Here is a 22,422-nt window from a genome sequence, read left to right on the forward strand (position 1 = left end):
ATTGTCAGATCTGGGATTCTCTGTCAACTATCCGAAGTCCTGCTTAACGCCACATCAGAGCGCGCTGTTCCCCGGTGCCAGGCTCAACAAAGTGGTTTGCTTGGTGTCGCCTTCATAGGAGAGGCTAGCAGCCATTCAAGGAAAGGTGCAGTGGCTGTCGCCGGCGAAGACGGCTACGGTGCGGACCATCAAGGCGTTACTGGGCATTATGCCATCCTGCATCTACCTCGTCCATCTCTGCAGGTTGCAGATGCGACCCCTACAGGAATTCTTGGATGCCAGTTGGATACAGGTGTCCGGAGGTTTCCCGGACAAGAGCCCTCTTAACAAGAAGTTCCGGCAGGCGATAGAATGGTGGGGGGGGTCTGCGCCCACATCGCCCAAGGCATGGGATTTCAAACCCTTCCATACCAGGTGATGGTCACCACGGAAGCCTCCCTGGAAAGTTGGGGAGCGCACACCGGACGTCTGCACACTAGATGCCTGTGGCTACCGGAGGAGAAGGATCTGCACATCGACATCCTGGAGCTACAGGCAGTGTTCTGGGCCCCAAGTCGTTCCTACCATCTCTGAAGGGCAAGGTGGTGAGGCTCTTCGCGCACAACACCACCACCATATTCTACATCAGGAATCAGGGGGGCACTCATTCCCCAGCGCTCTCCAAGGAAGCTTAGGACTTGTGGCACTGGGCCGTCAGACAGGAAATGTTCCACGTCCCTCTCCACCTGGCGGGAGGCAGGAATACCATTGCAGACTCCCTTAGCAGGGAACTGTGCTCCTGCCACAAGTGGGAACTTTGTCAGAATCGGGTGAACTGCCTGTTCGTCGAATGGGGCAGGCCTCAGATTGATCTGTTTGCCACGGTGGTGAACTCCAAATGCCAGGTGTTTTCCAGCAGATTCTACCAGCCGAAGAGCCTATGGTACGCGTTCTCCTTCCTGTGGGAAGGGCTGTTTATGTACGCGTTACCTCCATATCCATTCCCTCTCCTGCTATGTGTCATCAACACACTCAGATAGTGTCGATGCAAGATGATACTCATTGCCTCTGCGTGGCAGAGGCCGATTTGGTATCTGGATCATCTCTGCCTCTCAGCATCGCCTCCAGTCAAGTTGCTGATGTTCCCGTATCTGCTCACCAGAGAGGGAAGCACAATCCTTCATGTCAACCCAGGATCGCTGATTCTGAAGGCTTGGCTCCTGCAGCCTTAGAGTTGCCAGCAGACTGCATGGAAGTCCTCGCCAAGGCCAGGGCATCGTTGACACTGAAGTGCTACGGCCATAAGTGGAAGCGTTTTGCTACATGGTGCCGCTCGCAGAAGATTACCCCTCTGAGGGTCACGGCTCCACAGATTCTTCCATATTTGCTGTCTTTGGCAAAAGCTTGGTTGGCTTACGCATCCATTAAGATACACCTGGCAGCCATTTCATGCTACACCAGATCCCCTGTGAGATCCTCGCTGTGTTCCCACAGGCTTGTCAAGAAGTTTCCCAAAGGACTTTTCCGAACCTTCCTGCCGGTGAAGGTTCCTGCTTTGGCATGGGAACTCAACGTGATTCTGATGGGACTCATGGGGGCTCCCTTCGAGCCTATGCATCAGGCCCCATTCAAGTTTCTCTCGTGGAAGAGGGCTTTCCATGTGGCCATCACCTCTGCCAGACGTGTGGGTGAGATCCAGGCCCTATCCTGCAAGCAGCCGTACCTGACTTTCCACAAATCGACAGTGGTACTTCGTACACACCCCTCTTTCATGCCGAAAGGTTCTGTCGAAATTCCACCACAATGAGTCTTTGGTGTTGCCTGTTTTCTTCCTGAAACCTTTGTTGCCGGCAGAGAGGACCTTGCGCTCGCTGGACGTTGGTCATGCCTTGAAGTTCTACGTGACGCGCACAAAGAGTTTTCGGAAGACTTAATAATTGTTTGTGAACTTGTGTCCTGCGCACCAGGGAAAGGCCTTTAACAATAAATGGATTGTGCGTTTGCAGGCATGAGTCAAACCTCTGGCGAATGTGGTGAACTTGATTTTCGGTGTTTATTGTCGCTGACCTGCTGCTCCAGCTATTGTGTCTGCCCAATAGTGGTTTGTTAGGAAAGAGTTTTGAGGAAGAAGCAACAGTAATCGCGCCACACTATAGTTTGTCATAGAGCTCCGGTATTTGGCTTTAACAAGAAAAAGTAAAAAATGGTTGAATCACTTTTTGTTAAACTAGATTTATTTAAACATGTTTTCAGTGCAGTGAGTCTTTATAAAGGTTAGGTTAAAAATCCTTGATTTCTGGGTCCTCTACACGAACAAAAAGAGTGCTGGTACATCAGGAGGAAATAGAAGGATAGGTTTGGTGTACAGCAGTAGAATTGGTTGAGCTTATTTTCAATTTCCGCTGTGAATCTAAAGACTCAAGAACATATCCTGATAACGCAAAATGGATGATTGCAAGAGTAATTTTTTGCCTATTCTGCGAGGATACATTAAGGATTTTGTTGAACAGATAAATCAATCCTCTTCAGGGCACCCCAACCTACAGGAAGAACTGGCCTCTGTTTTTGATGCTGAACCCAGATATGGCATTCTCTGCCTGAACAAAAAAATACTCTTGCAATCATCTATTTAGCTTAGGGCTTAGGGAGAGGACTGTCATTGGATGGGGGCCATATGAGCACAGTGATTGGTTTAGAGGAGAAATACAGTTTTAAAGTGAAAGTGAAACCTTTTTTTCTTTTTACCAAGGATTCCCACCCTGAAGACGGGGAATATTCATGAGCATGGGAATCCATGCCAGACCCATGCTGAATAGTTACAGGTAAGTAACTTAAACCATACCCACCTGAATGACTGGCTTTTGAGGTCCATCACCTCTCAATCTTTGATAAGGATTTAGGACCTTCTCTTTTCTCTGGACCTCCATCAATGCAAGGATGTCTTCACTGGAGCCCTCCCAGAGTCTGTCACTCATCTGCTATCTGTGGAATACCCATAAGGCCAGGGCCTTCCCCCGGTGTCTAGGTTAGTAGCCATTAACCACTCTGCACTATATTCGCTCTAAATATGCCCTCTTAGCACTGTCATGTCAGTGGCTCTTGGGCCTCATGGCATCCTGCGTCCTGGTGGTTCCTTATGCTGGAAACTACATGAGACAGGCACAGCTTCAATTGGTCAGACAGTCTCAGTTTCTCATGGTCCCTACATCCAAGCCAAAACTGAAGGACCTTCATTGTTCCTATCTATTGGTTGGAGTTATTTTTCATTCTTCAGAACCTTTCTACACATGTTCAACAAATGCTTTTCTCTCAGGTTGGGGAACTGCCCAAGGTTATCTGCAGATTCACGATAAATGGAACTCCCAAAAGAAGTTATTGCACAACAGCCTGCTGGGGCTAAAGGAGGATTTGCTTTGTGCATCATGCTTTTCAGCCCACTCTCCAGAGCCACTGTGGATCACGGAAACAAGAAAATTTGCATCAGGTTTATAGGTTTGTACAATATCGCCCAACTCGGAGATTGGGCTATATCACAACAGATGTTTCATCTGGCATTCCTCTGTTTCCTTCAGCCTAAAAGCAGATTTGTCCAGCAGGATGTTCCAGGCTCTCCATGAAAGGTCGCTGGACAATGAGGTGGTGAGAGCTATCTGCTTATCTTTGGGCTCTCGTCTGGTGGACCTTCTATTCACAACTCATAATGTACAATGCCACCTTTATTCTTCTCAGGGAGCTTAGGTTTAAGCCCTGTGAGACACCTTCATTATTTACGCATTCCATCCAATTCCACAATTCGGAGAAGTGATTCACAGAATGCTTCTGATATCTCTTTATTTTACCAATGAGGTGCTGAGCTTCGGATCCTTTGGAGCTGCTTAAAGTCCTGCCCTAGAGCTTTGCAGTGTCTCTAAGTCTTGAACCATCAGGGAGGGCTGGATCATCCCCTCTCCCTTCACATTTCTTAGCACTTTGTTCCCTGAGTGTATGGCTATCTATGTATTCTTCTTCAGACAGACATTTATATTCCTTGTCTTTTTTCCATAGCCCTTGCATAAACTGGAAAGGACCCTTCATAACCTTGAGCGTTCCAAACATACCAGATCTTCTACCAGGAATTTTGTCACAAATGAGTGCTCCTTCCCTAGCTCCCAAGTGTCCAAAGTCATGATAGTGATAGCTAGGATGGTGATCTCGCTCATCCTAAAATGTTACAAGCTTCAATGCATTCCTGCTCTGAATTGTTTGCACGCACACCTTGTACAAGCTAAAGCTGTTCGGTTGCTTTTCAGTAGTATGTTCCACTCGCTAGATGCACGGTCCGCATACTTTCTGCAATCAATATTCTCTTGACACAAGCTCCACAACACATAGCAATTTTAGCTTTGTGTTTCTTCATAACCTTTTTTGGTTAGACTTGTCATTTAGTTTTTTGCTCTTTGATTCTTGTTACTTAGTAGTCCCTCACATTTATGGAGGAATGGAGATGTTGCATAGGAGTAAGGTAAAGGTATTCATCATAGTGTATACTGGAATCCTATACCATAGTCTCCTCCTTATGGCACACCCTATGTGCCGGCTCAAATGTAATCCTCATACTAATAATGCCTGTCCGAAAGGTACTGCCAGTTGGGGGCTGAGAAGCCCATGAGGTAAATGTGCTGCCTTGAGTGCTCTGGTCTATTCTCTGTTGGGACGACATCCATCAAAAATGGACGCAAGGGGACTGTGGACAAGGAGCACAGTAATCACTAGGGTAAGTAACCTTAACTGATTTTGCCTTATTGTTTCGTCTGTACTGAGGAAATTGAAGCTGGACAAATGGAAGGGTGTATTAATTCTACCACATGGTGGTAGCAACTTGTTCTCAATAATTATTGTCAAGGTACATTTTTAGCAGGTAAGGATTATGGGATTGACCCAAGGGTTTGCTTTGGTTTGGTTTTTTATTTTTATAGCACACAAAGCCCTACGTTATCTTGGTGCTGACCTTAAGAATATGGTTACAGTAAGTACAGTACAGTGATTACAGCCCTGGTATACATTAGTCCAGGTAAGTGCAGGACAAAAGCTTCTTGTGCAGGAGCAGCAATTACATACATATGAGGACATAGTAGGTACCATCTCTCCATATTGTACGGAGGCAACGCAAACAAGTACAAGAGTCAAATAGGCGGTTTACCAGCATGGCGCCTGCCCCATGTTGCAGTGAGGCGGCACAAACAGGTGCAAGAGTTAAATAGACTGTTTACCAGCCTGGTACCTACCCCATGTTGCAGGGAGGCGGCACAAACAGGTACAAGAGTCAAATAGGCGATTTACCAGCATGGCGCCTGCCCCTTGTTGCAGGGAGATGGCACAAACAGGTACAAGAGTCAAATAGGCAGTTTACCAGCATGGCGCCTGCCCCTTGTTGCAGGGTGGCAGCACAAACAGGTGTAAGAGTCAAATAGGGTAAAGGGACCTAACTGGTTAGCCCAAGAGGGAATTTTACATTGTTATATAACATTATTTTTAAATGAGAAGCTGGGTGCTGAATGAGTCCAAGTATGTCTTGATGCCCTTGGAGCTGAGGGGCTTCTCATCATAATGTTTGGGAGTGTGGAAATTCCTCCAAGTGGGGGTTTGTGCAGAGATGATTCAGAGAGGAAGTGATGTGCTCATATTGGTTCATCGATTTTGTATGTTAATGAAACAAATCTAATGCAGAAATAGGTGTGGGTACATTATAAAAATATATCCAATTATTTTGCAATAAAATAATGCATCCCAACAAAATTGCATTATAAACAGATATCAGATAACTAAATCGGTCAGCAAGTGTTGCAGTCCTTTCCCCTCTAGCCTTCCTTCCCCCACACCATAACCCTCTGTCCTCTTCCAGACATGTGGAGGTCCCCCCTAACTCCACCCACACTTTCCACACCCTGGACTCCCCAAGGGTACTGCACCCCTCCCATCCATGTCCCCAGCTCACCTTACCTGCATTCCCCCAACACCACCCACCCCAGCCTCCACCTCACTTTACATTTTTGATACTCAGTTTATTAGTAAATTGTTGATCTGGTGGACTGTCCACCCATATCCAGTCGACCACTCCATCCTGTCAACCATTTACTGACGAGCATGTACTCCCAGTTATGGAGTCAAACACAAAACCCAGTTCTCCAATATTCTATTTCAAAATGCAACATGGCCACTAAGAAGATATTTTCTGTAATTTGTAAGAAGGGGTGTGAACACAATTATACTATCCCATATTCCTTAAGTTGGTCAGTGCATCATATGGCGAGCCTAAGGTAACTAAGGAGATCTGCTTCATAACAGTCTGTGAATAGCTGCCTAACATTCTGGAAGCTCTGGTATAGCTTCCAACACCTTACATTTATCTTTCATACCTATTTATAAGTAAATGAAATTATATATGGTGACTGGTATGATGGCAGCATATACACAGCACAAAAAAAGGTAAACCAAACAAACAAAGAAAGAATATTTATTTGAAAAAGAAATTACATTAAATGATAATCCAGTAGACTGTGTAAATTCAAAGTCAAACAAAATATACAAGCATGTTTCCGTACCCTTCAACAATAGATGGAAAGTGGTGTTTGTAATGGGAATATCCCTGTAGATCAAAATAAAAAACCGGGAGGGATATCAGTGATCGAGGCAAGGAGGAGGACATAGGAGAACATAGCCCCGCAGATGTATGTGGCAAAAACCACTGATGGTAAAGGTGGTCCAAAGTGCAAATAGTCCAGTCTGGCACCTCTTGCACCTACTCCAGATATATCACTTCATCCACCTGATCCAAAAGAGGGTCAGAACAGGAGCCACACGTAAGAATCCACAATCAGTGACATTAGCTAACCTGCCGGAAGCACCATCTGTGAAGCAGTGTGATCAATACATTATATACACACACCTGTAGTATGTACAACACATTTAGTCTGCTGGAGGAAATTACTTTCGAAGTGGAGCAATTTACCACGAGGTAGGCAAAATCATTTTTCCCATTTTTCAGTGAGGATTCGCTTTCCCTATCTGAATTTATTTAGTTCAATTGTATGTTTAATTTGATATAATTTATGCAAAATGCCAGCGTTCATTCCAGCCGCTCTGGTTCCCAACACCACATAATGTAAACCTGACGACCAGAACAACACTGGGGCTACAAAGCCTGCCAATCCACCCAACAATACCCACTCTAAATCAAGTTTTCTTGATGTGCACCTGGAGTTTCACTATAGGGCAATGACTGCCCACACCAGGCAGCACCTCCTCTCTAACAAGTGGCAGCTCCATAATTCAGGGAGAGTTGGGGCCTAAAACTGCCCCTAATATCAGGATTTTCTCTGAGCCCAAGGCTGATACTAGAGTGGATTAATTCATGATTACATGCTAATTCTGGTTTTTGGCAATCTCATACAGATCTTGAATTTTGGACTAGATAAAGGAACATTTTTGGAGGGAACCAAAAAGAAGCAACTCCTCCCCTGGTAGCAGTTGGTCCCCACCCTCAGACATAGGCCCTCATTAGGACTCTGGCGCTAAACCATGGTGCTATGAGCACCATGGTCCATACCGGAGTCCGCCATGGAGAAAGGGAGAATTACCACCCCATTCCAAGGTTGGCGGGGCGGTAATTCCCCCTTTCTCCATGGCCCTACCCCATTCCCATTTTTACCCCATAGGGCTCAATGGGAGTGGGGAAGGCGGCAATTACGGTACTTCAAATTGCGGTACCGTAATTGCCATCAAGGTCCCTTTGCGGGTCCCTCCTTTAACGTCTGGTCCAGACCAGCCGTTCAGGTCGGGAGCCGCAAAGGGACCTCGTAGTAAGGCGTTAAGGGGTTAACGGCGCCGCAGCCTTTTACGGCGCCGTTAACCCCTTAACGCCTGGGTCGTAATGAGGCCCATAATGTGTAAAACTGTGATTATTTGGATGTTCGCCAGGCACCTCTTTAATTTTCTTACCTAACATGGGTCATATTTCTGTATTTCTTCCTCTGTGATAATTTACCTGAATAGCAAATTAAAAGTTATTTTATTTGCTTATTTTAGAGGGGTCTATCTATTTCTAGCCCTGTTAGAATTTATACAAAAAGCAAATGCATTGCAATGAATACAGCTCTTAACGGAATACTGTAAAGATGTTGGATTCAGTAAGTAGTATTGAGTTGTTTTTCAAGATGGACCTTCTGTTGGCATTCGTTTATCTGAAACAATGATTGATTAACCAGCCATCGAGCATTTCCATCAGCTGATCATATTAGTGAATATGTTCTCTTTTTCATTCAGAATATAATGGCCTAATTACATTATGTTCTTGAGTGATTTAGGGAAAATTAGTTTCTTTCATTCCTTCTTTCTTTGTTTCATCTTTCTTTGTTACTTTCTTTCTTTCAAACCACGAGTGGAAGCTTCACCTGCAGGTGTCACACTTCATCTTGCAGATGTGGTCCCTTGGCTCTAAGACCTCTGTTGCACCTGAACAGCAAGTGCCAGGTTTGTGTCATGGATGGTTCCATAGTCCTCACCTGAGCACTTTTTCATTTCTGCTGATTCCGATGGTCCAGAGGAGCAGGGGCTGTTATATAATGCCAGTATCCCCTTGGCCAGCGGCCAGAAAGGACATAAATATCCATAGAGGCCTGAGCTTTTGCATGGGCACAAACAATGGCATTTGGTACTGGGTCAAACGTTTCATCACATATGGGGTCATTACAGTGTGCAAACTGTCCACAAAAATGTCCTTTGACTTATATATACTCGACCGCTTTCTAGAGGCATGCAATGCTTTACACTTATCTGTATGCTTTTGGAGTCGGTGCAGGTCAGCCTCACTATCATTCAAGAATCATAGATACATTAAGGTTATAAGTAAAGCAGCCTTTTAGACTTGTGATGCTGTCTGCTCTCACTACGGTATGTATTCTAGTTCCAGAGCAGAGCTCTCTTTGGTCAGGCAGGTTTCCCAAATCTTTTTGGTTCATTGTAGAGTCAAATCAATTCACCCTTGATTATTGCTCTGTAATCTCTTGTAAGTATGGAGAAAGGGTATAGGATGTAGGAGTATAAAAAAGTGACTAATCACAGATACCTCTGTATTCCTAGTCCATAGTCCTCTTGCTCTATATGCCCTTCCTCCATCACAAATAAAAATTAGCCAGATATTAGGTCTGGCATAGGCAAATCGAAAAGGAATGGTGGGCAAAGCCAGAGGGCAGGGCATGGTATGGAGACGTGGTTCTTCGTCGTGTGCGTGTGTGCCAGGCTCACAACGTTTTTTTTGTGTGTGTGCAGTTTCCCAAATCCCTCCAGTACCATCCCATCAGAATGGAGAAAAAAGGCAACTGTAGACTATGAGTACCGCAGTCTGTTGTGAGTAAATTACCTTTTTATTTCTAAGAATTCACAGCACTTTCATTGAGAAAAACAAGGTTCCCTTTTTTGATTGGCTGACTCATTTTAGCTCCCAGAGCAAAGGAGGCCATTAGTAGTTTGTACCACACTGTCCTTGCACAGAGTATGTCTAGGCCAGGAAAGTGTGTTCCACTAAGAGCAAACCTTAGACTGTGAACTCAATGCACCTCATTTTCAGCCAGGCATAAATGTAATGAAAGATGTAAAAGCCTTGTGTAAGGTGTTTACGTATTTCATTAACGTTATGCCCCATTTTCCTGGATTTGTATTTTAGAGAGGAGAGGAGGAATGCAATTTGCGTGCCCGCCACTCCTTCCTCTCGGCCATACAAATCCTGCAGCATTTGAGTCTGCATGCATTTGCAAATGCTGAGGATCACAGATGGACCCTATAGAGATGCATTGTAAACTCTGTCTCCTATGCATAAACGGGGGCAGCGTTCACTTCATATGCATGGTGGAGTGCAAGAGTGCAGGGCAAAAGGCGGCATACGTGCAAATGACCAGAATCTAGCAGCGGGAGCTGTTTACTTTGCAGTGCTAACGTAAGGGCTCCCTGCCGCCAAATTACAAGCTCTCTTAAAAAGAGCTCCAATGTCATCCTGCAGCCTTTAGGTGGCATTCTTGATACGTAAGTTGTCACACACTCGGTTGTTAATGAAGAGGTGCGTTGTTTCAGAATAGGAGGCCAGTGATGTTCATATTTGGACCAAGGTGTAGGGCAGTGCTGTGCATGTTGCCCGACCACTGCAATGGAAGACTGTTCGAAGTACTGCTAGAATACAATTAACATTTCCTTTGTGTTGCTCTTTGTGATAATGCTAATGCTGCAGTTGCTGAAGGTAAAGACAGTCACAGACATACATAATGTTTTCATTTCAATGAGACCTCTAATAAAGAGTTAGTAGGTCATTCTGTAGCAGTAGCTGAACGCTTTGAAGTTCTGTGTGGCTGTGACTCGGAAGGAATCCTCTGACATGCTGGCTCGGCCTTTCTTTCTTCAGTAGGAATGTGGAACAGGGATCTCGAGGGACGCGGTCTCCTGCAACAAGTTACAATACAACGGGCCGAGCGGACAGGCATCGGCTAGTAGACGACCACTACTCTCCGGAGAGAGAGAGGTAAATACATGGGGCATATATGTGAAAGTTAGCCATAGAGATGAAGTGCCATGCAGGTCAGTAGTTTGCACAGGCAATGTATTGTCACACCACAATCCACTAACCATGTACATCAGCCGCATTTGGCACCATTTAGCTTTCTTTCCTGCTTTCATAAGCATTTGTTTGGAATAAATATGCAGTATATTAACGTAATTCAACAAATCATAGATTGGCACTCTTAAATAAGAATGGGTTTGTTCGGAATATTTTTCGGTTTTCAACAGGTAACCATTTCATATTTATTATTTTAGATGTTGTACATCATATTTTTAATATGCAACGTACATGAAACGTTGCTTCTTCTTTATAACCCCCAAACAGATGCTGCTATAATGTTCATTGAAAACGGAAATATGCCACATATTGTGTTATTGTAAAATGGCTGAAAAGTGCATCTTTACGATTTATATTTTTAATCCAAATTTAAAACAAACAATCCCCACATTACTGTGTACGGTTATCCAAAGCATGGACATACAACTTCCTGTGTCGCTCAATTACAAATAAAGTACGGCTGTTTGTTAAACAAGTGACGTATATTTTGAAAACGCTTCATTACACCATGTTATATAAGTACATTGATATTTTCACACGTTGCACAGCTTTGTAAATTGTAACATTGTCATTGTTAAATGATTATTACTTCAGACATATCCATTGAACTCTTAAGCAAAATAATCTGCCATGATGAAATGTGACGTTTGGCACTGTCAGTTATAAGAAGCAGATGCTAATAGGTTGCAATAGAATAAGGGGTGTCCTAGTCTGAAGTTGCTTGTAAGTGACAGACTTCCGTGTTAGTTCATAAGTAGTAAAACTGAACAGGCTGAAACGGTAATTGAAAATAAGCTCCTGTAGACTGAAATAGTTTTTGATATGGACGAAACTGCCATTTTGTTCTGGTCAAGGACATTCGCTGCATTTTTTTCTTCGATAACACCAGAATATGCACCTATGCAGCTGAAAGAGCAAGGCTGACTTCATTTTTAATGGGAACAAATAAGAAGGTCTGTACAACTGCTTAAATTACTAACACCCATCTGTTAGGATTGTTGGCCTCATCACGATTTGAGCAGTATCCTGCCAGTAAATCAGCTGGGCTACTGCCCAACACAATTAACGTTACTGCAGCGCCGGATCACAAATTGTGGTGGCAGGGTACATCCCCATTTTTTTCTGAGTCCATAGTACTCAATGGGGCATTTTTGGTGCAATTACCGTGGTGGTAATTGTGTCGCAGTAATTGCACCACAAATGGGCTGAAAGTCGGTGCATTCCCCGCAGTTCAGAGCTGGGGGGAATGCTCCGAGCTTCCCACTAACTCAGGATTGATTGGGCAGAACGGTAATGTGGCGGTAATAGCGTTACTGCCGCATTCTTACTGCTTCGCCCCCAACTCCTGATGAGGCCCTGTATTGGTTAACAGAAAAAAAGGGGTCGAACAAATTAACCTGAAGGGGAGGTCCTAATCCTTTATAAACCTACTGTATACAGCACTAGATATCAACTTCTTCAAAGAGGCGAGTGGCTACATCACTGCAGATCCTGATGGGGCAGAGCTAAGAGGACAACAACGTATCCCCCAAGACTTGACTTCCTGGGTCAGAAAGCAAGCATGTTTAATCCTCCTCAACACCTAGGCCATCATGTCGCCCCTTGCGCCACCTGACTCGCTAGATGCTACCCTGCCCGCTCCTACCTGCCACCCGGTACAGCTATACATCGCCTCTGTGCCCCTCTGTATCCTACCGCCCGCCGTATATATTTGTTGTTACCTCTGAAAAGCACTCCATTATGTCTCTGTATTGATGTATACCTCTGTACAGCTCTCTGTTGCTTCTCGAAGCTAGGTCTGCGCTCAGTAAGTATAATAATAATAATAATAATAATAATATAATGACTGAACCATGACTGTAGTTTTAGTCTATGGGGCAAATTCTGATTTTCAATGTTTGCATCAATAATGTGAAGGCAAATCGATATTGCAGAGCTGACCTGCTTTGGAAACAAGAAGCAAACAGCTTTGAGGTACATTCTCCCTGAGACAGTATGCTCATCAGGCAAAAATGTGTTACTTTGCCTGACAATATTTCCGAATTCTAATTTGTTAAATTGTTTTAATATTTTTTTCTTAAACTCTTTATTTCATATTTTCAGCAAATTACAATAAACAACAGAATGAACATCCCAGGCCATTGAATTGCAAATTCATAAAAGAGGAAAACAAAATATAATTGAAGTACAAACCATAAATCTGTATTTCATAGATAAAACATCACACTGACCTTAACAAATCCAGATGCATCAAACAAATGACAACACACAAAACAACCACACAGACAACACAAGCCCCCCCCCCACACATATATAAATGGTAAGAATGGTAAAATACTAACGCACTCCACTCCAAAAATCAATTTAGCATCACCCATAAAGGTCAACAAAGTCCCCCCACATTTCCTCATAAAGAGTTTCCTTACTTTATTTACAATACATTGTTTTCTCAAAGCTGGACAAAACCTTAACATCCAAAATCTATTCCTCCACCGATGGTTTCTTCCGCGTCTTCCAGACCCGCATCACCTGTTTAGCCGCCACCAACAACGCTTTGATTACCCCACACAACATCACCCAACTCACGTTCGTCCACCCCTGTACAATAATAAGATGACCGCTAAGGGATTGCGTGGATAAACAATGGCCCAGATTTCATCAACCCTGTCAATAACCTCTTTCCAAAAACTCACCACTCGTTCACAATACCACAACATATGTATCAAAGTACCTTGATCTTTCCCACAACCCCAACACCGATCATCACCAGCTAACCCCAATTTACACATACGTACTGGGGTCCAATATATTCTACCCAAAATTCTTTGATGTATGTAGCGCAACTGCAAATCTACTTTGGCAGTCGATGGCACTCTCCAAATCTTTTCCCATTCTCTCGGCGTAAGTTCTCTGCCTAACTCCTCCGTCCATGACAGCCTCAGCTTGTCCCACAAATCCAACCATTGCCCCTCTGGTTGCATAAACTGCATAAAAGTGGATACCTTTTGGAATCCAATTTCCAAAACATTAAAATTCTCCGGTACCTTCAGAAATGGAGCGGCCAACATGTCTCTCCGTTCCTATAGCAGAGTCACTAAAATATTATACCTCCTTAATTCTCTGTTCCTCAACCCAAATTTCTTGATTAAACTTGCAAAAGGCTCAACCCCCGCATGACCCCAAACATCACCAACAGTCAAAACACCCCTCTGAACCCAACTCTTCCAATTTAGTACCTTACCATTGAACTGCAGACCAGGATTAAGCCAAAGGGAAGCCGCTTCATAAAGATAAAGACCTTGCCGAGTTCCCACTATCCATGACGACAAAGCTTCTTTAGTGGCGAAGACTGACTTCAAACACTGCACCTTCCTAGGCAATTTCCCCAAGGAAAATAAACATTTAATGTCATAAGGCAAAAACTGCTGTCTCTCAATTTGCACCCACCACGGCACATTGTTCAGAACTTCACCAGCATAATCAGACACTTTCTTTAACAAAAAGCCACTACCAAAATATTTCAACACCGGGTACCCAAAACCCCCATCTTTAACTTTCCGGACCATAATATACCTGGGAATCTTGGCCCTCTTCCCAAATCCCCACAAAAAATCTTGAAACAACCTGTCTATACGTGCAAACGCCCCCTTAGTAAAACGCACAGGTAGAGATTGAACAACATACAGAACCTTTCGGCAGCAACACCATTTTGATAGCATTAACTCTACCCCAAAGAGTCAGATTGATACGTCCCCATCTCATAATATCCCATCTAAGCACTTCACTGATTTTATCCACATTAAAATTCACCAGCCTTCTGAAATCATGAGTGATATGGATACCCAAATATTTCACACAAGAATATTCCCATTTACAATGCCACCCTAACAGGTTCTCACATCCCTGCGAAGCCCCCACCGGAAACACCACTGATTTATCCCAATTGATCTGATACCCAGATAGCTTACCTACTACCTCAAAGACCTCCTTCAAGGCATGGCCCCCCTCTACAGGGTCATCCAAAATGACCACAACATCGTCCGCATAAGCCAGAGCTTTAATCTCCACGTCCCCAACAGGAAACCCTCTGATACCTCATCTGACGAATATAAGCTAACAAGGGCTCCAATACTAAATTAAACAAGAGCGGCGACAAAGGGCAACCCTGGCGTGTGCCCCTAAACAACGGAAACGACATAGAGAACCCCCCATTCACCCACTCCCTTGCCGATATGCCATTCTAATATTTCTGGGGCTGAAATAAGTCATTTTTACCCATTTTTGCAACATATATTATTGTCTTTTCTTTTCCATGGTTACACCATTAAGAGACATCATGAAGTATTTTTTTAGGTAATCCTTTCAACTTTCCCTGTGCTGGTGAAACATAATGGGACCGAGTTTCAGTACAATGTTCGAAAAGTAGCCAATGCTGCCTCTTGTACTTCTTTTGCCAGGTAAATTGATCCATCGCAGCTCAGAGAAAGGGCGAGAGGAATTCTTGCATGGGGATTAGAATGCTTTAACTGCAGTTTTATATCCATTGATGTATGTTGCTTTTAGGTTGTTCTTGAGTAACTGCCCATTGAATTTTTCAACCCTTTCCATCTAATGGGTTATTCATGGGTTGGTCTTTATAACCTCACCTGTCCCCTAGCTCACTAACCCACATAATCACAATTGTGAGTAAGAGTTTAAGTTTCACTGTGCCACAATTGTTATACACAGATTACTGATTGATTGTAGGTAGTTCTCCCAATTTAAAAGTCAATAGATGAGTAGGAATATGAACAACTTTATATTGTTTGACTATGCTATTTTAATGCTCATATATGATCTCTGCAAGATAATTAATATACATAAATGCTAAACAAGAGAGATAGAGCATTCTTAATGTGTTTCTATTAATGAGTATAAAAGACACTATATTGCAAACGCAATATACTTGTTGGTTAAGTGATCAAACTGTGTTGAAAAATATATTGATAGCACTGAATGTTTATCATGCACAGAAGGGTAGTAAGCATTCGTACATAGACAAAGTTGATGTCCAGTAGCAAGTCTGTCATTTGCTCAAGGGTTGTAATTTATATTGCACTATGTGCAGACACCCAACTTTCATAAGAGCTTTGCTTCGTATATAGTGCTATTCTCTGACGCAAAACCTGCAAGAACCACAGGTAGGCATTTCGACTGCCCTTGGGGTTTAACTTTGGCTATGGCATGCAGGGTATGATAGAAATCATGACAGTTGGCTCCTGGTTGGGGAATTGAACCTAGTTCTAATGTGTGATAGACAGGGATTCTGACCACTATACTAAGTGACAGTACATAATCTTGATGCTAACATACTTGTAGGATGTGTGACATGAATTTCATCACTACACATGGTGCCCTTTACTTTCTTTTCAACCGAGAATTAGTCCCCTTCGGCTTCCCAATATGGGTGAAAGGGTTTTTGCTACAAGTTGTCTGGAAAAGGGTTTAATTAAAAAATATACAGAAGAAGAGGAAACATACGTTCTAGATCTGAAGTGTCATCTCCATGCACTTGCCACGAATCCACCCCACTCTCTTCCCCAATGTTGTGTTGAAAGGGACTGATTCTCATGAGTAATCTTCTGTCACGTTAGCATAAAATATTCTATCAAATGCTAGAGTATTTGTAGATCAGTATAATGTGTCATATTCTGGTGTTACGCTGACATTATATTCAGTGTTATCGTTAGATGATGTCCCAATGTTATATGAATCTGAAAATGAAACTGCACACTTTTTTCAGTGTATCTTGTTAATTCACTCTACTGGGAAATTTGTGTAAAACAAAAATGTGTAAAAATGATCAAACAAAACAGACCTATTAAGCCATGTCTTGCAACACTTTCATGTAATCTTCGGGATTTAACAAAGCTCCTTGGCTAAAAGTCTTATGTTTAGCCTTTAATATATCCGTAAGTACCTCCAAAAGACGGACACTAGGAGAAAATAATTTTGATTTATTGATGATTGATTTTGCATGCTAGTCTCATTATATGTTTGGTATTGTTTTACCCAAAATTGAACCAAAGGATGCATAGTCTCTGTCTGACACATGCCTCTTGTGTAGTGAACGTGGGTAGTGTAATGAACCCTATGGGAGTCATCACTGATTCAGACCCTAAAGTCTCCTCCCATGTGGCCATGGAAAGACAGCCGCTACCTACTCCTGACCATGCGGGCGGTATTCTGGGGGTGGATCACATGGGAGGAGATGCCTGTGAGGGGGAGGTGGTGACCCTGAAAACCCCTTTTGTTAAACTTTCTAAACAGAACTCTATTTACTCCTCAGAAGTACATTACACCTCTAAAACACATTTAACATCTAATGTTTATAATTTTTGCAAAAGTGTACAACAGTGTAACTTACAACAGTCTAGTAATCCTCCAAGTCCCAGAAAGTTTCAAGTACTGAGACAAAGAATAGGAGTAAGGAGACAATATGGAATGGAAGTGATGATAAGTACACCCTGCTGTATAGTTGTCAGGTTCACAATCAGCTGTGCGAGACATTTAACATTGGAAATAACCTGCAAGGAAGGAGAAAGAGAAGAAAGCTGCAGAGAGTGCGGAGCGGCAAGCAAACTCAGCGGCAGAGTCACAGAGACGAGCCATGCAGGGAAAAGAAGACACTTTACAGGCATCCGTCTGGAGGTGTCGTGTACTGGAGGAGAGGAACTCTGGTGAAGTTGTAGTGGGTGCCTTGGAGGGACAGCTGGAAGCGAGAAGTCATTTCCAGAGGATACACGGTCTTGTGGAGTGGCAATGGTTCCATAGACGAAGGAGTGAAAATATGACACAGGAACAGAGAGAGGTTCTGCCTAGCTGGGGAAGCCTGCCCGACGTAAACTCTTTGCAGAAGCTGCGCGTTACATCGGTGAGTCAACCCAGAGGAGTTTGGGTCCCTGGGACGTGCTATCAAGTTAACAAATACTTGGGGATTCATTTTGAATACTGACCAAGTAGAATTGAAGAACAATGGCAATACATGTACAATTCTCCTTACATGAGATGTCAATTTGGGGAAAACTGGAGCATGCGTTGCCAAAGCTAAAAGACACTAAGAAGGAAGTTAACAGACAGAATTTGAACAAACCCTCATATGAGGGCTATCAATAAGGGGGAAGTTGGAACAAGTGGAACCTCAAGTCAACAAGTATAAACAGTGAAGAAGTGTGTTATAATTTAAAGAAAAGTGAACATTATAGCAAAGACCTGGTAGATGATACATATCAGGCAGTGAGCCATTTTTGGAAAGAGATACCTGGCAGGGGATATGTGTGAACCAGAAGAGGGCAATTCCTGGCATGGGAGTACACCAGGAATTCATAAGGTGGAGAAAAGGAAAAGATAAATTGGAAGATGCCTGGCAGGGGAGTACACCGGATATATAGAGATTCAGTTGAAAAATTCCTGGCAGGAGAGCATACCACGGAGTCATCATTTTGAGGCAGTTGTTGACGTTAAAAAGACATTCGTTTTGCCATCCTGAGAAAAGTGTTCTATAGAAAAGACAGTTGCTTTACCATCCCGAGAAAAGTGTTCTGTAGAAAAGACATTTCCTCTTCTTAACCTGTGGAATATATTTTGTAAAACATATTTTATATTGACTTGTTTATAGAACATTGTTGGAGCAAAGCCCTTTCAACAGTTTTCCTGAAATAGTTCAGGGGAAGAGAATCCACCCCTGAACACAAGGAGTGTTTTGTTGGTATTACACTTTTGGAGGTGTGCATATTTTTGTTTAAGTTAGAACCAGAGAAATTTACATTTGCACCCTTTGATTGTTTATGTTAGTATGAGGGTCAGCTATCTTTTGGACACAAGGTCAGCTTGCTTTAGTTTTAGTTTCACAGGGAGGGGCACACCACTTGTTAGGATAGGGAAAGATAGGCCTTCCCAACCCATTTTTATTTTAATAAAAATGGCTAATGTTGAGAACATTACAACTTTGTGTCCGCCTCTCATTTCTGTCCACTCACAATAGACCTACGACAAATTAACCAGACTGCTAGTAGATGTGGTGCTGCAGGAGGCAAAAATGTTCCAGTGATTAAAACAATGTCAACAATGATGAGGCTCATCCACAAAACAATAAACAAAACATAGCTATGGTCCCATAAACGATCCAAACTTTGCTCCAGAACTAACTGCAGGTGTTATGTGGAAAAGTTTGTATTTGTTTAAGTCGGGAGAAGTCTTTTAGTGTGTCAGATAGCCAAAGTTGCATGATTCTTTTTTATTCTCCTTCATCATTAATTTCTCCCCATAATCTCTAAAACCTTCTGTTCAAATTGTTCAAAAAGAAGAATATTTTGCGTAAATGGAGTAACCACCTGGAGTTGGTTTAGATGTCAATTGAAAGCTGATGCATTCCATTTTTGGGGGCAGGATGCTTTTTGAACCCACTTGACTGATAACATGCACATAGTACCAAAGGTGTCTGTGTCCTGCAGCTTCTCAAAAACCCAGGTACCCTCCTTAATAATATTCTTTTCAGCCAGTGGCACCTTTTTCCACCTTCAAAGAATCTCTCAGTAGTGTGGTGAAAAGCAGTTGTTTTGGTCTGGTTAGGGAACTGTAAGGATTGTATAAAACAGTCATATACTTTGGTGTACCATACGGCATATCATAAAGTGGTTTACTGCCACATTGTGATTGGCATGACCAATTATTTATACTCCTTACCAATAAACACAAGTGATCAACCCGGTTTTCCCCCAGAGAAAATGGTGCTTTTAGTCAGGGCCTGTTTTATAATCTGCTTCACTCTCTGAACAAACTTCCTTATAGTCAGCTTTCCTCCTGGGAACAACTCAGGTGAATTTAGTACACAAGTCTACTACAATCGACACATATCGTCTCGGGAGCTCAGCGGCAACCTGCTGGCCTTGGAAGCAAGACGACACGGCGCAACACAGGTTCGATCCCTGGGTCCGTGCTTAGAAACCTCTGGGTATTAAGCGCGTTATAGATAACCTATCATATCATATAATATTTGTAAATTGCTACCACCATTACTATCTTGGTATGAGATTTTCATATTAACTGTTTTAGACTTTACACGCCTCAATCCAAGCGACAAGGCTAGCACAGATAGCTGGGGCTAGTCTGAACTTTATTCGTAATAGCACAATTCAACCTTTTAGTCTGATCATACAGGTCTACAATTCCATAGTGATTGAGGCCAGATTGTATGTAGCTGTTTCTTTGCAGGATCAGGTTGTAAACATCTCCTAGGTCTTCCTACTCAAGTTGCTGGCTATGATGTACATATGGAGACAGGGATGTGTTTCATCACTAACAGAGGAGCTTTTAACCTAGTAATGCTTTGGTTGGATCAAGTCAGAAGCTCTGCTGAGTCATGCCATACTGCGCAAGCTTCACAACAGTGGCATTGCCCCACAAATCCACTGGCTGACCTATGACAAAAAGCAGCTGGTATTGTCCAAAGCAAAATATCTTTGGTCCTCATCAAGGTTAATTATGGATACTGTAAACTGGTTTTGTCCAACTTGAAAACCTGTTTGGAGGAGATGAGTCAACAGGGATCCTCGGTATGCAGTGTGCTTCTTACAATGGGGTGAGTTTGAGGGACATTCTGACCAAGTTGTGGAGGGTAGTAAATGGAACAGTCAGCGGAGACAGTACATAAGTGGACATTTGGTTAAATGTTCTGGGGGTATGTGATTCTATTAATTGTAATAAGTGTTTGTATGTGAACAAAGTGAATTTTGACTGTTTTTATTCAATCATTTGTAATGGGGTTTTATGGTTTTATTAATTGTTATAAGTGTATTTATCTATATCATGTTTGATGTATTGAAAAGGCTCATGCTGAATAAAGGTTTACAACACCAATAATAAGTGGACATACATAGATTAAGGACAAACAACATTGGAAATTTTTAAGTTCAGGTAGGCTTTACGGCCAGCTGTGCTTGGGATTTGACCTTGATGGGTGAAGTGCTAAAGTGGAGGCAGAGAACGTGAGAGACATAGCCTGGCTAGAGCTGAAGGAAACATTTTAGCTAGCAGGCAGATGAGAGGTAGGTTAAGAGGGTAACTCAGAGGCGTGAAGGTAGTCTTTTAGTTTGATTTGAAACAAATCTGTGTGGACTGTTTCTCGGATGACCGGGGGAAAAGAATTACATGCAAGTGGAGCAAAAAGAGAGAAAGAGCGGAAGCAAGAGGAAGCCCATGGAGCCACAAGGGTAGTCGAGAAGGCAGAGCAGAGATTGCAATAAAGCTTGTATAGTTGCATAGAGGAGGATAGATACAGTGGTGCCATCCAGCCTGGTGACAGTGCAAGGAAGTAGATGTGAAGTGATAGAGTTCAAAGAGTCCTGACAGCGACGTTAGTGATCTTGTTGAGAGGACAGAAAGTATAGTTTGGGAAACCAAAGAGAATACTGGTACAGTAGTCCAGTTTAGAGAAAATAAGAGTGGTTAAGAGATTGTTCCGCAGTGTTGAATGGAGGCAGTTGCCTGATTTTCCTAATATTTAGGGGGGGTTGAGGTGAGCTGCTGTTTGTTTTGGAGATGAAAGTAGAAAAGGTGTGAAAAGTGTCATATGTGACACTGAGATTTCTAGCTGAATAAGAGAAGTGGAGAGTTTCAGGTGGGACCTGGATAGGCAGAGGAAGGGATGAGAGAGAGCATTTGGCATGGAAGAAGAGCCCCTCTGTTCTCGCAGAGTTTAACATCAGAGAGTGTGAAGCCATGTAATATTTAATAGCAGAAAGACAGTAGGACATTTTGATAGAGAGATCAGAGGAGAGTTCAGGACAAGAGAAGAAGATTTGAGTGTCATCTGGGAAGAGTTGGTACGAGAACCCAAAGAAAGAGATTAGTGCCCCAACAGCAGAGGTATAGAGTGTAAAGAGGAACCAACCCAAGAAATAGCCCTGTGGAACACCAACAGGTAGAAGAGTGAGTTGTGGTGTGTTGTTACGCCAGGAGACTGGGAATTGGCGAGGTGCCAGATAGGATTCAATTCAGGCAAGGGCTCGATTGCAAATGCCAAGAAGAAAGCGAGTATTAAGGAAATCAGAATAATTGACAGTTTCAAAGGGGGCAGACAGCTCAAGGAGAATTGGGATAGAGGAGAGGTTTGAGTGCTTAGCAGAGGCGATGAAATTGGACACATTCATGAGAGCAGTTTCCGTGGAGTCACAGGAGCGGAAACCTGCTTGTAGGGTGTTTGAAGGTTATGGATAGCTAAGAAATTGGTAAGACAGTTGAACACAACCTTTTCAAGAACTTTAGAACGGTGCAGTAGGAGAGCCACAGAGCGAAAGTTAGCTAGTAGGTCTGGTTCAGCCCCGTGGTTTTTTAGGAGAGAGATGACCATGGATGTTTAGAAAATAGAGGGAAACCAAGCGCAGTCGAAGGTCAGGTGGAGTTGAGAAGCCACTAAAGGGGCAATAGGCTTGACTTATTGATGAGCAAGAGGGTCTTATGTGGAGAAAGAGGGGTTAGCCTTCATCAGTAGAGAAAGGATATCTTCAGTATTAGCTTGACTAAAGTGGGAGATAGAGGCAGAGGATGATGGTAGAGTAGACAGAGTGTAAAATGTAGGAGGAGGGAGTGTGAGCAGTGGCGTCGCTAGGAATAAAATTTAGGAGGGGCACCGAGGGGGCCAAAGACAAAAGTAGGGGGGCACAGACAAAAGTAGGGGGAGAACATGGTCACTGCTCATCTTAGGTAGCGGGGCACAAGGGGGGGCACAGGGTTTCAGAGGGGGGGGCCTGGCCCCCCTAGGC

At 43.2% G+C, this 22,422-nt stretch overlaps 1 protein-coding gene across 13 annotated transcripts in view; it reads left to right on the forward strand.

Moving 5' to 3' along the window:
* Nucleotides 1-22,422, forward strand: part of RIMS2 (regulating synaptic membrane exocytosis 2) — a 2,919,733-nt gene that overhangs the window by 2,006,944 nt on the left and 890,367 nt on the right. For 10 of the 13 annotated variants that reach the window (XM_069621475.1, XM_069621476.1, XM_069621484.1 and 7 more), the window contains one exon: nt 10,409-10,525. In XM_069621475.1, the coding sequence (XP_069477576.1) occupies nt 10,409-10,525 (117 nt within the window). The remainder of the gene's footprint in view (nt 1-10,408; nt 10,526-22,422) is intronic. The other 3 variants (XM_069621474.1, XM_069621479.1, XM_069621485.1) reach the window with 1 other exon arrangement.

The sequence above is a fragment of the Ambystoma mexicanum genome, chromosome 5q (assembly GCF_040938575.1).
Source record: "Ambystoma mexicanum isolate Mex_15411 chromosome 5q, UKY_AmexF1_1, whole genome shotgun sequence".
Taxonomy (NCBI): domain Eukaryota; kingdom Metazoa; phylum Chordata; class Amphibia; order Caudata; family Ambystomatidae; genus Ambystoma; species Ambystoma mexicanum.